Here is a 13,669-nt window from a genome sequence, read left to right on the forward strand (position 1 = left end):
ACTCCAGGGTAGACTACTACAGCTGTGTAACAGGGGTGGGAGGCTGCTCTACAGTTAACAGAATACAGATGGAGGAGCCCAAGAAGCTAAATCTCATTTGGATCTTAAACCACATAGGAGTTTGAAGAAGGCAGGGAGGACTGGTTCAGGGTTAACAACCTGACTTCTCTTAAAAGTGCCCTGCAACAACATGTGAACATGAGGTCAGGACTGATCTAGAAGGGAGTATATTCTCCTTTTGATAGGGCCCAGCCCTAGCTAGCTGGAAACCCAAGGTAAATTGGGTTTTCCTAGGCCCACAAAGGAACCTAGCTATACTCCTACCTGTTGAATTTCCTCTATCTCCACGCAGAGAGGCTGTACAGGGATCCAATTTGCATGACCCTTGACACTGGCTTTCACTTCATCCAGAAACTCTGTTGGCAGCCTGCAAAAACAGTCAAATATCCATCCTCTTCTGAACTACACTTATGTTTAAGGCCTAAATATACAACCTAAGCTCAGTACCTAACAAACAGGAACTGCCAGGCTGCCTCAGGCCAGCTTGCCTACTGTCCCCTCTCCAGAAGTGTCTGGTCTTAGATAGCTTAGAGCAGTGAGGGCCAACCTTTTCTGATAGGTGTGCCACAAATTAAGCCCCGTGCCCTCCCTGAATGTCACTCCAGTCTGCTTCCCCTGCCCAATCCCACAGCTATTTCTACTCCCTGCCCTGTGCTCCCTGCCGGATCTGCTGTTCAGTTTTGTTGCCTGCCCCATTTGCTGCTGTCCTGCTTGCCCTCTCCCCAAGTTGTTGCATGCCACACAGGGAGGCTGCCTATGTCAAACATAGCATGTGTGCTGTAAGTTCCCCCATCCTCTCCCCCCAAGTTTGAAAGGTGCAGGAAACCTCATAGCAGGACAGTCTGCCTTTTAAAAGAGCCTCATCTCTGATAAGTAGGGCTTAAGATGAGATTAATGCCTGAAGCAGGAGATAGCCTCTCTCTTCCCAAACCCTTTTGGCATTCACTAGTTAACTTGGGCAGACAGGTAGTTAGGAGGGTCACTCTGAAGTCAGACAGAAGGTAGGGCAGAGGGGCACCTTATAGATGCACACACAGTATCTGACAAAGTAAACTGCTGTTTATGATAGCTGATGCCTCTCCAAATTAGTCTTTAAAAGGTACCACTCTGCCCTGCCTTCTGTCAGGAAATACTTGTTACCCACATAAATATCTAGTCCCTCTTTGAATGTTACTAAACCCTGGGTCTCAGCACCACCTCCTGGCATGGAGTCCCACCACGGGACCCAAATGCAGGAAGATTTATAACTGGATCTTAGTTTTATAAACATAATCATCTCCCCCCCCCTTCCCAACCCTGCCTTTCCTGAGGGTGAAGACACATAATTATACAATTATACAGATATCAAATTATATTGGCAGTCTCCTGCAGTTATAAGAGTATAGCAAAACTGCTGTAGCTATCCCTGTTTCATTCAGGCCTTCATTACTTTGAATCTCTCGCTAATATCCCCTTCCTCACCTCCCCTCCCCCCCCCCAAACTATTGATACATTGTTTTTAAAGGAACATTTTTAGTGTCTGAGATCAAATTAGCCAAATCAGGTCCAAATCCATTTGAATCATTCAAAAACCATACATAGCCCAGCTACTGGCAAGTATCCTCCACCCCCATCTGAGGCTTTAGATGCCTGCTAAAGGATTTGGAATTATTCTATGTGGTAGGAGCATTCCCAGCAGGTCAAGGGAAGTAATTATTTCACACTGGTGAGACCACATCTGGAGTACTGTATCCAGTTTTGGGTCCCCCACTATAGAAAAGATGTGAAAAAGTTGGAGAGAGTCCAGCAGAAGGCAACAAAAATGGTTTGGGTGCTGGGGCACATGACTTCTGAGGAGAGGCCAAGGAAACTGGATTTACTTAGTGTGCAGAAGAAAAACTGAGGGGGATTTGATAGCAGGCTTTAACTACCTGAAGGTTGATTCCAAAGAGGATGGAGCTAGAATGTTCTCAGTGGTGACAGATAACAAAATAAGGAGCAATGGTCTCAAGCTGCAGCAAGGGAGGTTTAGATTGGATATTAGGAAAAACTCTCATTAGGAGGGTAGTAAAGCACTGGAACAGGTTACCCAGAGGGGTGATGGAATCTCCATCCTTGGAGGTTAAGGTCCGGCTCGACAAAGTCCTGGCTGGGATGATCTAGTTGGGGATGGTCCTGCTTTGAGCAGGGGGTTGGACTAGATGTGACCTCCTGAAGTCCCTTCCAACCCTCATTTTCTATGGTTCTATGACCATCTGTCCTCCAAGCTGTAGAACTTCACTCCCTGTGTTTAGCACTGTAACTTGGTTTGACCCCAAAGGCTTTGCCCCAGAAAAGCATCTGGTCTTGATCTAAAGGTACTGAAAAGTGGAGAATCCTCTATGTCCCTTGGGAGCTTGTCTCCCTTGCCAAGAAAAGCATACATGTCCTTTTCTCATTTGAATTAGCCTGGTTTTAATTACTGGTCACTGGAGCCGATTTTACCTTTCTCCATTAGGTTTGTGAGCTATTTTGTACCCCAGAATTTTTTCCCTACATAAAAGATACTGATGCATTGCAAAGTTCAAATTGCTTATTCATCACTTGATCAAGTAAAGCAATTGTGCTGTATGTAAAAGGCAATTTTCCTCCCAGGCCTCCAACCATATTTGTGTTTTTTTTCTGCCTCAACATATTGTTTAAAAAAGAGGACAGCATAATTGGATAGAAGACTCTGGCTTCAGTCTTGCCATCAGCCATGGAATCCAGTTCAGGGATTTCAGCACTGAGCCTTTAATTTGTAAAGTGATTGGATTACAATTAAATGAATCCTTAGTGATGGAAAAGCCACCCCTATCCCTCAGCAAGTTGTTTCTGTGGTTAAATTACGCATCTTATTTTTAGTTCGTGTTTTCTTGTGTCAGCTTCCAGCTGGTGATTGTGAGCAATCCAATCTATGCCTCTGAGTGTGTGTATGTCAGTTCTTACAAAGCAGGTACAAAGCTAGATTAGATGGGTTAGTTTATGGCTCAGGGAATAAGCTGAGTGTTCATCTGCCTGGGGTCTCCTTCTGACTAAGATACTCTAGGACTGTTTATGGCTTCTTCTGAAGTTGCTGGTAGCAACTGCTATAGGAGCTCTGACCCAGCCTGGTATTCTTATGCTGTACATCCAGGGTTTGCCATAGGCCCTCAGGTGTGAGAAAAAAAAAACCGACATCAGAATCAGGACACTGTTTGAGAACTGAAGGCCCAAATGCTCCAAATGTAAGGCTGCAGGTGTCTGGCTGCACAGCATGCACTGAAGTAGGGTAGAAACATGGCCCCATCTGGAAGCAAAATTCCCACTGACTTGGATTGATCTCAGTTCAGGGACAGGATTGCTGGCTTGGGCCTGGCTTCTTTGAGAGCTGTTCTCTGTAATGTGGATGCCCTCTATAGGAATCTGTTCTAGCAAAGAATAGCTGGGGCACAAGATGATCCTAGCTACATCCCTCTCACCTATTCATTCTTCTGCCTGCCCTTGCCATGTGCCCATTCCACCAAACTCCCCAGCATGCCACTTACACAGCCGAGTCATTGTAGGTGTGGCACAGGTGGTCCTGCAGCCTATTTATTTCCAGCCTCTGCTCCTGTGGAAAAAAAGACAAGGTTCCCAGTGGACTCAAGGGTGATGGCTTTGTTCTATATAGCCCCATATCACCAGGGGCTGTTACAGTAAGCCAAAGGCCCAGTTCAGTTGTTTGCATTTTATTAACAAAAAACAAACAAACAAAACCAAAAACAAAACAAAAACAAATCAGCCCTGACCCAGTAAAAAGTCTGTCGTCAGCATAGGTGGCCCATCGGGCTGGCATGGTTAAAGCACAGCAGTTTCTGCAGCCCATGGCATGCAAAGAAGTGATGTGACCAGCATCATATCCAGCCACCTTTGATTCCCCAGCCCAAAATAGTCAGTTACAGCTTGGTTTACTGGAAGCAGCCTTCAGCACATAGAACAAGGGTTCAATGTCTAGAGCAAGGGTTCAAACCTCCCCTTAAATGCTAATGCTCTGTCAGTGTTGCTTGTACAATAAACAGGCATTTTTGCCTACTTGCAAGACTGCCAGCTCTACAAAAGCTCTTTGTGGATAGTATATAGGCTTAGCATATAGTCAGTGTTCCAGCTCTACTCCCAGCTTCTGGCATGGGAGGACACTGGAGGTGTGGTCTGAGTGCACCACTGTGGATAAAGTAAGGGTAACTTGGGGGAGTGGGCAAAGGTAAAAGTCAAAAGGTGTCCCAGGAGACTATAGGGAGCAGATTATTACAAGTTAGAGGCTGATCTAAGTTTATCAGGACTCTTGCATGCTGCTCCAGGGGCATGGAGATAGCTTAAAGTCCACCTTACATTGTCCCAGCCCCACATGCAGATCTGGAATAACTGAGATTGGGGCACAAAAGAACTCCCTTTAACTGCTGACTCTGGCAGCTGCCACTCTTCCATTGTTAGTGGCCTCTTTCCCCCTTGCACCTTAGAGCAGCACTGGCTAAATAAACTAAATTACAAATGTAGTTCAGTGTGGGTTCTTGTCTTCAAATGGCTGAGGTCCAAGAGATTTAAAGTCCACACTGCTCTGTCAGAGGATTTTAATTACTTCTATTGCAGGCAGTGGAGAATCATGCATTTAGATTCTCAGCTCAAAGATTCAGGGCCTGCCAATGGTCCAACCCTCTTGAAGCCACTCAGCATAGTTTGGTCTCTTTTGACACCACAGGCTGTGGACTGGTATTCAAAAGAGACCTGTAGCTCAGCCTAAGATCCTGGGATAAGCTCGACAAAACACCTCTCACTCAGGTAGAATGATTAACACAGGCATGAGGAAGAACCAAGGCAGGAGTGCTATGGAGTGTCAGTGTCCATTACCTGCACCACCATCCTGTACTCTTCCACAGTTGCTGCTAGCTCCTCAGCCCAGTTGGTTTTCTGCAAACAGAAAAGTCAGAGAAAGCACCTAAAGTCATTACAGAGTAAAACTCATCTCATTAGTGATGGTTTAGTGACACCTGGTGGTACTGGCAGGACACAGCATACCAAACAGAACAAAGGCTGGAATGCTGGTTTGGTTAGATGTTCTAGGTTTAAATACCAGAAAGAATCACCAATTCCAACCTCTGGAAAGCACATGTACCAGAGAATGCCACCAAGTATTTTCTGCATCCCAATTATTTGTGTCCAATAATTAAATTATTTACTGCGTTAAGAATGATCCACTGCAGGTCAGCAACCAATGGAATTAGTGACACAGAGATGGACAGAACAGGAAATACAATACTAAAGCCACAGTAGCACACTCGCTCTTTGAAGTTATGTGCAAGTTGCTCACCTCAGTAAGGGCAGCATCTTTGCAGGAGATGACACGTTCGTATTCGCAAAGCTGAGACTGGAGAGAGGAAAAGAAGAGGTCTTAACTGCATCTGATCTCTTCCCAGTACTTGGTGCTTAGCTCTTCCTCAGATATCTTGACAAGCTTTATACTCATTATTAAATCTTAAAGCCCCAGTGAGAAAGTGAGTCAGAAATGACCACAGTTTTACAAGGAGGCAAACATGGACACATAGAAAGGATTTGGTCCCTCCAGGTCACACCATAAGCCAGTGACAGTCAGGAATGAAATCCAGGAGTTCTGACATCCCACTCAGCTGCTCTAAGCCTCCAGGCTTGCAGTTCCAAACTTTAGATCAATGGACTGAAGTGCCACTCCTCAGAATTTCACCCTCCTCTATCAAATTTGATTGAAAAAGGGAGGTTAATTTCACAGACCATCTACTATGGCTTTATAGCCCCAGCAGTTTGTGCGCCAGTTTGGAGACCATAGTTCTACACAGCTGGCTCTCCTACAAATGCAAGTGGCCAAGAAAAAGAAAAAATCAGAATGCCCATCCCACAAGGAAATCACAGGGGATTAACATTTCTACTCCATCTGGACCCACAATGAAAAGTAGGATTAATTTCACAAAAAAATTCCACTAATCTGTTCTGACTTATTTCTACTTTTATGCTTTAAAATATAGTATCACACAGTAATAAAATTCAAAACAAAAGATTTTCATCAGAATGCGCTGATTTTTTTAAATTCTTGATAAAAAAACACTTATTTGGTTCATTTGGCATTTCTTTAATTGCAAAAACATTTATAAGGTACCTTTTAGCCAATTCCACCTGCCAAGTAGGAGGTGGATACGTCTCTTTACAGCAAAAACAACCTCATGACAGCAATACAGGCTGTATGTATTCAGCACTGCTGCAAATCAAATTATTAGTGTCTGGTGTGAAGACACCATGCAGGTCTCTGTGGTTTTTACCTTCAGCTCAGCTTTCTCAGTGACCAGCACTTCAATTTTCTGTCTCTTTCCCTCTCTCTCTGTGATGAGCTTTCTGTTCTATGAAACAGCCACAAAAGATGTTTAATATTAATAAACCATACCAAACAGACATAGGAAGAACATGATCTAACTGTTCAAAAGGCTTTACCACCAATGAATGCAGACACTGCTGCAATGAGTATGCAGCAACACTACACCCTAGGTTAACACAGGAAGTGAAAATTAAATTTCACATGCATTTGAAATTGCAGGAAAAACTAACTGGTCTAATAAAAAAGATATTGGATTTACCCAAAGAACCTTGTCTGCCTTTGTCCTTAGACCAACATGCTACAGCCTACACCCCAGAAAAAGCTAAAGGCACTTAAATGCAATTGAGCCTCTGGAGGATGATCAGGAGACACGGCTTAATAAAGTCTCTTCTGATGAAAGATGCAGACCACAACCAGCCAGGACCTTGGCTTTACACTTTGGATGCAAAATAGCAGATTCAGCTGCCTTAAAGTTACAGAAGGTTCTGGCGTCAGCACAGATGAAGACAGGAGAGTGTCCCTATTGAACTCTCTGCCCCACATCACTCACCAGTACCATACTGGAAGACTGGATTCATTGATGGGCTATTTTCATAATCTAGTCTCATCTCTAGCATAACAGATGAGATACTCCTACCCAGGAACTGTTGGTCTCTAGCTAGACTATCTTTCTACAATATATCCAAGTTTGACTTAGATTTCAAGGACCAGAGAATGTATTACCCTGTTGATAAATTGTTCTGGTGACTAATCATCAGCCACCTTCCCTGTTAAAACATTTGCCCCCAGTTTCTACCAAGTTATCATCCTTCTTTGTTGCAGCTGCTAGATGTTTCTTCTCACCAGGTATGTGCTAACAGACTGTGGTCAAGTTTATTTAACTTTTCCTTTGGTAAACTAAATAGATTGTAGTACACTGCATGGCAGTATTTCCAGACCTAGAATTATTCTTGTAGCAATTTCCTGAATTCTTCCCCAATTCATTACCGACTCCGAGGGGAGTGGGGTCTTGCTGTCAACCATTCCAATTCTGGCAGCGCTTTTGCTGCTCTTCAGTGGTTGTGCTTTAAAGCATGGATTCTGAATTTACCTGCTGATGCTCTCATCCAATATTATTCTTCAAGCCATCCTTACCTCCTCTTGAAGGTCATCCACTTGTACAGAGAGACACTGCTGTTCCTTTTCCTATGAAAAAAGGGGAAAGAATGGGGAGATGTTGAGGGGTGGAGACCCTTGGTCCAGGCTGCTGGTGTTATGTGTCATCAACTCATAAATTTATTCTCATGCCTCCCTGAAATCCCAGCACAAGAGGCCACAGGCCCTGCAACAGCTGCGCTGGGATGACAAGCCATTCACAGCTACAGCAAATGGGGAACTAGTAAACGTCCAGGGGTTTTAAAAAAGGAAGATACATTCAGTGCTGGCCAAGAGTGCCAACTTAAAAGAAAAACAGGGCTGGAAGGGCTCTTGAGGTCATTTCATCCAACCTCCTGCTCAAGGAGTGATCCAAACCATCCCAGAAAAAATATTTATCTAACCTGAACTTAAAAACTTCTTGCAACAAAGATCCCACATAACCTCTCTTTCAGCACTTCACCTCACTCAGAATTCTTGCTAATATCTAACCTAGATCTCTTTAGCTGCATGGGTTCCTATGGTGGGTTAAGGAAGCAATGATCAGTGACTAGAAAGGGTGTGTGTTACACCCCTCCCCCCCATCTTATATTTTTACAAAAAAAAAAATAAATAAAAAAAAAAAATATCAAATCTCCTTAGCTGCAATTTATTGGCAAGCCAGTAACTACTTGTCCTGTCTCCTGTACATATAGAGAACAATTGATTGCTATCCTCTTAATAGAAGCTCATTTTGTATTTGAAGACTTTTTATCTCTCTAAATGGTGATAGTATGGGCAGACAGGAAGGAAAAGTTCTCCTTTGCACATGGGTATGCTATGCCCCCTGCTGATGTTCATTTATACCAGTTGAGAACCTAAGAACGCGGTGTAAATCACAGTTGAAATGGATGCAGCTCCGCCAATTTAGTTCATCCAAGAATCAGGCTCTAGGTGTTAGGAACCATGGTTTTTAGTCTAGTACCAGATGCATTTGTAATGCACTGGCTCATCTCATTGGGAGTGATGCTGAGACCTCACCAACTCAGGATGAGACAAGAGGTTGGTTTCTCCTGATCACTTTCAGACCCTCCCTCCCCTCACCTCAGTTTTCTTCCAAGAGAATGCAAAGCAGTTTGTTCTCTTGGGTGGATACATGATTGTAGACTTGTTAGTAGCCAGATGGAGTCTCAACAGGATTCCTTACATGACTTATCCAGTCAAACAGTAAAATCAGTTGCAGTTGCCTGGGGTTTTTGTCTGCATCCTGGCTGTCAGTACAGCTATTTCCTCCTCTTCCCCCGCTGAACTCACTCCTCCTAGAGCTGGGACAGAACCCAGGATTCACACGCCTACTCTACTACTATCCATAAAGAAACAGGACAGCTGCTTAAAACCAGTAGGCAGGGAAAAATCTGCTAAACTAAAGCACCTACCAGCTGCTGGGCTTGGGTGTGAAGTCTGACATTTTCCTCTTCTAGCCTTTTTTCAATAGCCTTCAGGTCTTCTAGCTCATTAGCTATGTACTTGGCTTGTTCCAGTGCCTGCTGCATACTATCAAGGATAGCAGCTAGTGAGATGGTGCGGTACCTCAGGGCTTCTTAATTAGCAAGGTCAAGGGGAACTGACTAGGCAATTGTAGTAAAGAACCAAGTCTCACAAAATAAAATAGGTCCTGGATGTACTAGAATGTTTTGTCCATGCAGCTCTTATTGGCTTACAGTTGCTGACACTTTTCCTGCTGCAGCATGTCCACACCTGGCTGCTTGTGCCATTACAGCATGTGTCCCCTGTGAGCAGCTGTGTTGGCAAGACATGGATAGGAGCCAGAGCTGCCAACATTGCTGTATCACTGCACCACATCCACCCTGGAATTGCACCACACTGAAGCCAGTGCTGACTGAATACAGAACGCCATCCCACTGAGTTCCCCAGACTGCTCCCTGCCCCATGATACCCACTATAGCAAGAGTCAAGGAACCAGCCCTGACTAAAGGGAGGGGACACCCTCTTGAGTCTCTCTGTTCCATTCCCTGCCACAGCTGGGACTGTCTTCCATCCCTCCACTTTACCCTCTTAGCCGGCCCTTCAGCTCAGAGATCTCTTCAGTAAGCCAGGAATTGATCTCCTCAGCTGACTCAATGGTCCTCTGCAACTTGGCATTCTGCACAGCCAGCTTCTTGTTGCTACACTCTAGGTCTTCAATAATGCTTGCAAGAGCCACGGCCTCTTCCCTAGACCAGCAGAAAGGAAGAAGGAGATGTCAGCAGGGAGATCTGTGATCAGATGAGCCACTTTCACATCCCATCTCATAGTAAGCAGCCCAATGCTGTAGAAAGTACTCTTAGTTAAGGATCAGGTTCCCTTCAGGCCTAGTCAAAGCTACATTGAGAGTCCCAGCCTCAACAATCCATTCTGTCACTGAGAATGCCAGTGAAAGAACAGTTTGAATCCAGCTGCTCAACATCCTGTTCAGAGGCACAGAGAGGGAAAGGGACCAATGCCAGGTCCCACAACAAGCCAGTGTCAATGTAAGGAGAAGACCCAGAAGTCCTGAATCCTAGGGTTCCCAGAAGCACTGCCCCTCTGAATTCAAGTCTCTGGAATGTTTCCGTGAGATTAAGTTTATAGTATTTAAGCCCAGAAGGGACTATTATATTTTCTTGCCTGAACTCCCATGTAGCATATGCCTTTACATTTCACCCAGTTACACCTATATTGGGCTTGTGTTTTGCTAATGCATCTCTTCTAGAAAGGTATCCAGTTTGGATCTGAAGACAGCAAGACAGGGAATCTCCTGCATCCCCTGGGAATCTGTTCCCCTAGCCTGAGAGGATCCTAACTATTTAAATTCAGTAAAATATCTGGAAATATACGAAGGTCCAAGCCTACCAGGATCTTCTGTGGCAGAAGATTCCATGCAAACATTTCAGTCCTCCTTTGACAATAAGTTAGTACTTACAAGTTGCTGGTGTTGAAGTCCCCACCATAGCCCTCTAACTGAGCAGCATTACCTGCTGCCTTCCTCTTTTTCCCTAAAAAGGGGATAGAGATTAGTTTTCAGGGTGCAGCTTTGCAGTGGCTTTCTGGTCCCCATCCACTCTGCTGCCACAAATAAGTGGGGCATCAGGAAAGTAAACACTGACAGGGAATTAGCAAATAGCTTCTACTCACTAGGCAGGTGGGGGAGGGGAGGGGAGGGGAAGCAACTGGTCTTGAAAGTTGAATGCAACTTATTTCTGAAAGACCAGTGAGCTAATGACAGGGTCCATGAGAGGTATCATGCCACTCAGAATAGACTTCTAATCAGCTTTAATGTAGGGCATGGGGGAATGATGCGACATCTGTGTTTCCCCAATCCTGGAGCTAGCCAGACACCACTCTGATTCTCCACATAAGACAGAGCTGCCTGGGGGAGTACTTTGGTATGTGCCTGGCTGCTCGTAGGCCCTTGGAAGTATTACAGTAGATGGAAACAGCTAGAATATAGAGCTATATTCATCATGTCTCCTTCAACCCACCCATGCTTCCTATGCTAAAAACCTGTTATCTCTATTACCTACATCCCCATCTTCTCTCTTTCACCTGTTCTTATACTGCATACATCACTATAGATGTTCACATAACTTTTCATTAATCTGAGATGCTCAGGTTATAACAGGGAGTGAGGACTCAAGTTCCATTTCCATCAGTGGGAGCCCCCTGCCCCAACATTGGGGGAAGCTTCCAAATCACCAGTTAAACTTGGTTTCTTTCCATTTTGCAGAAGCCCAAAATCTGTCCTCTGTAGTCTGAGCCACAGACTTGCTCACTCACACAAGCCAACATAATCAAATGCCACCTGTTGCCCTTCTACACTAATCATATTCTGTCTAATCCAGACCAGGAAGGAAGAGAGAGGCAGCAACTGATCTTTCTATATTAACAAATGCTCAGGAGGCACTAAGCAGCTGTGGGGTGAGTGGGGAAGAGGAAAGCTGTTCTGTGAGTGTATTTCAAAACCCAGGAGAATTCTGGGTACCTTTGGCATAATGAACAAAGAGAAAGGCCCCATTTCCCAAGGGTGCACTAAAAAAATGTCTATATTTAGCACTAAATACACCATCTTTCTTTTTTTCCTCTCCCTTTTATCCCTTTCAGCACAGGCACCTACCAGATGGTAACAGGCAAATATCGTCCACAAACTTGTCTTGCTCTTTGGTGCACTCTAATCCCCTGGAACATAAATTAATAGTTATCATTCCTGCTTTATTGCTGTCTCCATGAAATGGATCACCACATGCTCTGGCTGTATCGGGTGACCTTTCTTTATTCACCATCCGCCTCTAATAAGCAAAAGGATGGAATGAGTTCTCTCATTTCACCAGGAGGTTTTGCAATAAAGTTGCTTAATCAGTTGCATGTCAACAGGGGGGAAACATTCAGATCTGAGGGATGCAGGCAAAAGAGGAAGGCCACCCATGTTGTCTTAGATGTAGCTGTGACAACAAAGCCAGGATAAGATCTCATTCTGCATTTCATCTTGTTTTTATTAGAAGGGAATGGAGCTGATTTGGGAACTTTTTTTGGTGAAAGGCTAAAATGAACAGATGGCAAAGGTATACAGAGTACTGAACACAGATTCTGTAGCAGTCTGACCTAGGGATTACAGTAAAGGGACTCCTGGATTCTATTCCCACCTTTGTAAATTAAGTCAGGTGATTAAAGCAAGGGACTGAAAGGGAAGACTCCTGGGTTCTACTCTCAGCTCTTGGAGGCAATACAGATAAATGAGTAGGACAGAGAAAGACTCTGAGGTTCTGTTTCTGTGATTTTTTTTGGTTGAGGAAGGTAAAAGTGGGGCTGGGAGCCAGGACTCTGGGTGTTCTAATCTAAGCTCTTTCCAAATGTGTTGCCTAGGAAGTTAGAACAGGCAGGGATAGGGATACAAGGCAAAATTGGATTCCCACTTACTGACTGTATGACTTTGGTAGCCTCTTAAAGCTAGGTTGTTAAAGGTAGATAGGCACTTGAAGATGTACAGGCATTTTTTAGAAGTGCCTGGATACCTAATGCCTGTTGGGTTTGTTTTGTTAAATAGACATCTTTGAAAATCCTACTAAGCAGCCCTTCTGTATTTTAGGCACCTAAATAGCTTTGTGTATCACCTATTGCCTCTCTGTGCCTCAGGAGTGGCGATTAAGCTATGCAAGTTCTTAAAGCAGCTTCCAATGACCACTGACCCATCCCGTCGACAGTCTGAGATCCAATCCTTCATGACAGCATGGAAGGTTGGCAGATCCACAGCAACTCCCCTTTCTTCCGGGTCCAGCATCTTATAAAGAGATTGCAGTCTCCCTTCCTCACAGCTTTGACCCGTCATGGCCTGCAAGTACTCTATAATCCGGAAAACAGGTACCTTTCCTGCAACCCAACACAGAGAAAGCAATGATCACAAACAGGCGGCTAGCACATCTTCGGGCATTTCCCCTCCAGTTTTTCCACCTGTAAAGTGGGGATAAGACCTCCTTTCTCTCTACCCAGTAGCTAGACTGTAAGTTCCCTGCGGCTAGCTCTGCGTTTTTACAGTGCTTGGCATAATGGGCTGTGGTCTCGCCACTACTGAATAAATAAGTAGTAGCAAAGAGAATCATTTGCTTTATTTCTTTTATGCCTGCTTTCCCTCATAGTGAAGTTTGGCACTGTTAAGCCTCTAGGGTAGCGACCAGGAAAGTTAAACTAAAATTAGAAAAGGATTTTTGACACAAGGCATCAGTGATCACGCAGCAGTTAGGTGCTAACAATAAAAGAGATGCTGGAATTACTGTATGATATAAAGCATCAACTACAAGATCTCTTCTGAAAGTTGGCTCTTCAAGCTACATCAAAATGGCTTGAAGAGCCAGCTCAATAAAATGGCCTTGTTTTCAGAAGAGCTGAGTCCCTCACTGATCTCCTTTTGGCCTGTGTAATTTCTAATGCACAGGGATTAGGTTCTCTTGTAGTTGGTCTTGACAGAGACACGAGCAATGCCTGTCTTGCCAACATTCAAGAGTGCATTTTAGAGAGATTGCATATCCCAGAATGCAGGGGTCCACCTTGTTGCAAACAAAATACTGTTCAGCTCAAGATGGAGCATTGCATACTGGAAGCTACAGCCCC

At 44.4% G+C, this 13,669-nt stretch overlaps 1 protein-coding gene across 7 annotated transcripts in view; it reads right to left on the bottom strand.

Moving 5' to 3' along the window:
* KASH5 (KASH domain containing 5) overlaps positions 1-13,669 on the bottom strand; it is a 30,695-nt gene that overhangs the window by 11,762 nt on the left and 5,264 nt on the right. For 6 of the 7 annotated variants that reach the window (XM_059728160.1, XM_059728159.1, XM_059728161.1 and 3 more), the window contains 11 exons: positions 12,751-12,931; positions 11,682-11,743; positions 10,491-10,563; positions 9,601-9,762; positions 8,965-9,082; positions 7,550-7,600; positions 6,363-6,440; positions 5,384-5,440; positions 4,924-4,983; positions 3,585-3,649; positions 325-427 (listed from right to left, as the gene is read on the bottom strand). In XM_059728160.1, the coding sequence (XP_059584143.1) occupies positions 325-427; positions 3,585-3,649; positions 4,924-4,983; positions 5,384-5,440; positions 6,363-6,440; positions 7,550-7,600; positions 8,965-9,082; positions 9,601-9,762; positions 10,491-10,563; positions 11,682-11,743; positions 12,751-12,931 (1,010 nt within the window). The remainder of the gene's footprint in view (positions 1-324; positions 428-3,584; positions 3,650-4,923; positions 4,984-5,383; positions 5,441-6,362; positions 6,441-7,549; positions 7,601-8,964; positions 9,083-9,600; positions 9,763-10,490; positions 10,564-11,681; positions 11,744-12,750; positions 12,932-13,669) is intronic. The other variant, XM_059728162.1, reaches the window with a different exon arrangement.

The sequence above is a fragment of the Alligator mississippiensis genome, chromosome 5 (genome assembly GCF_030867095.1).
Source record: "Alligator mississippiensis isolate rAllMis1 chromosome 5, rAllMis1, whole genome shotgun sequence".
Classification (NCBI taxonomy): domain Eukaryota; kingdom Metazoa; phylum Chordata; order Crocodylia; family Alligatoridae; genus Alligator; species Alligator mississippiensis.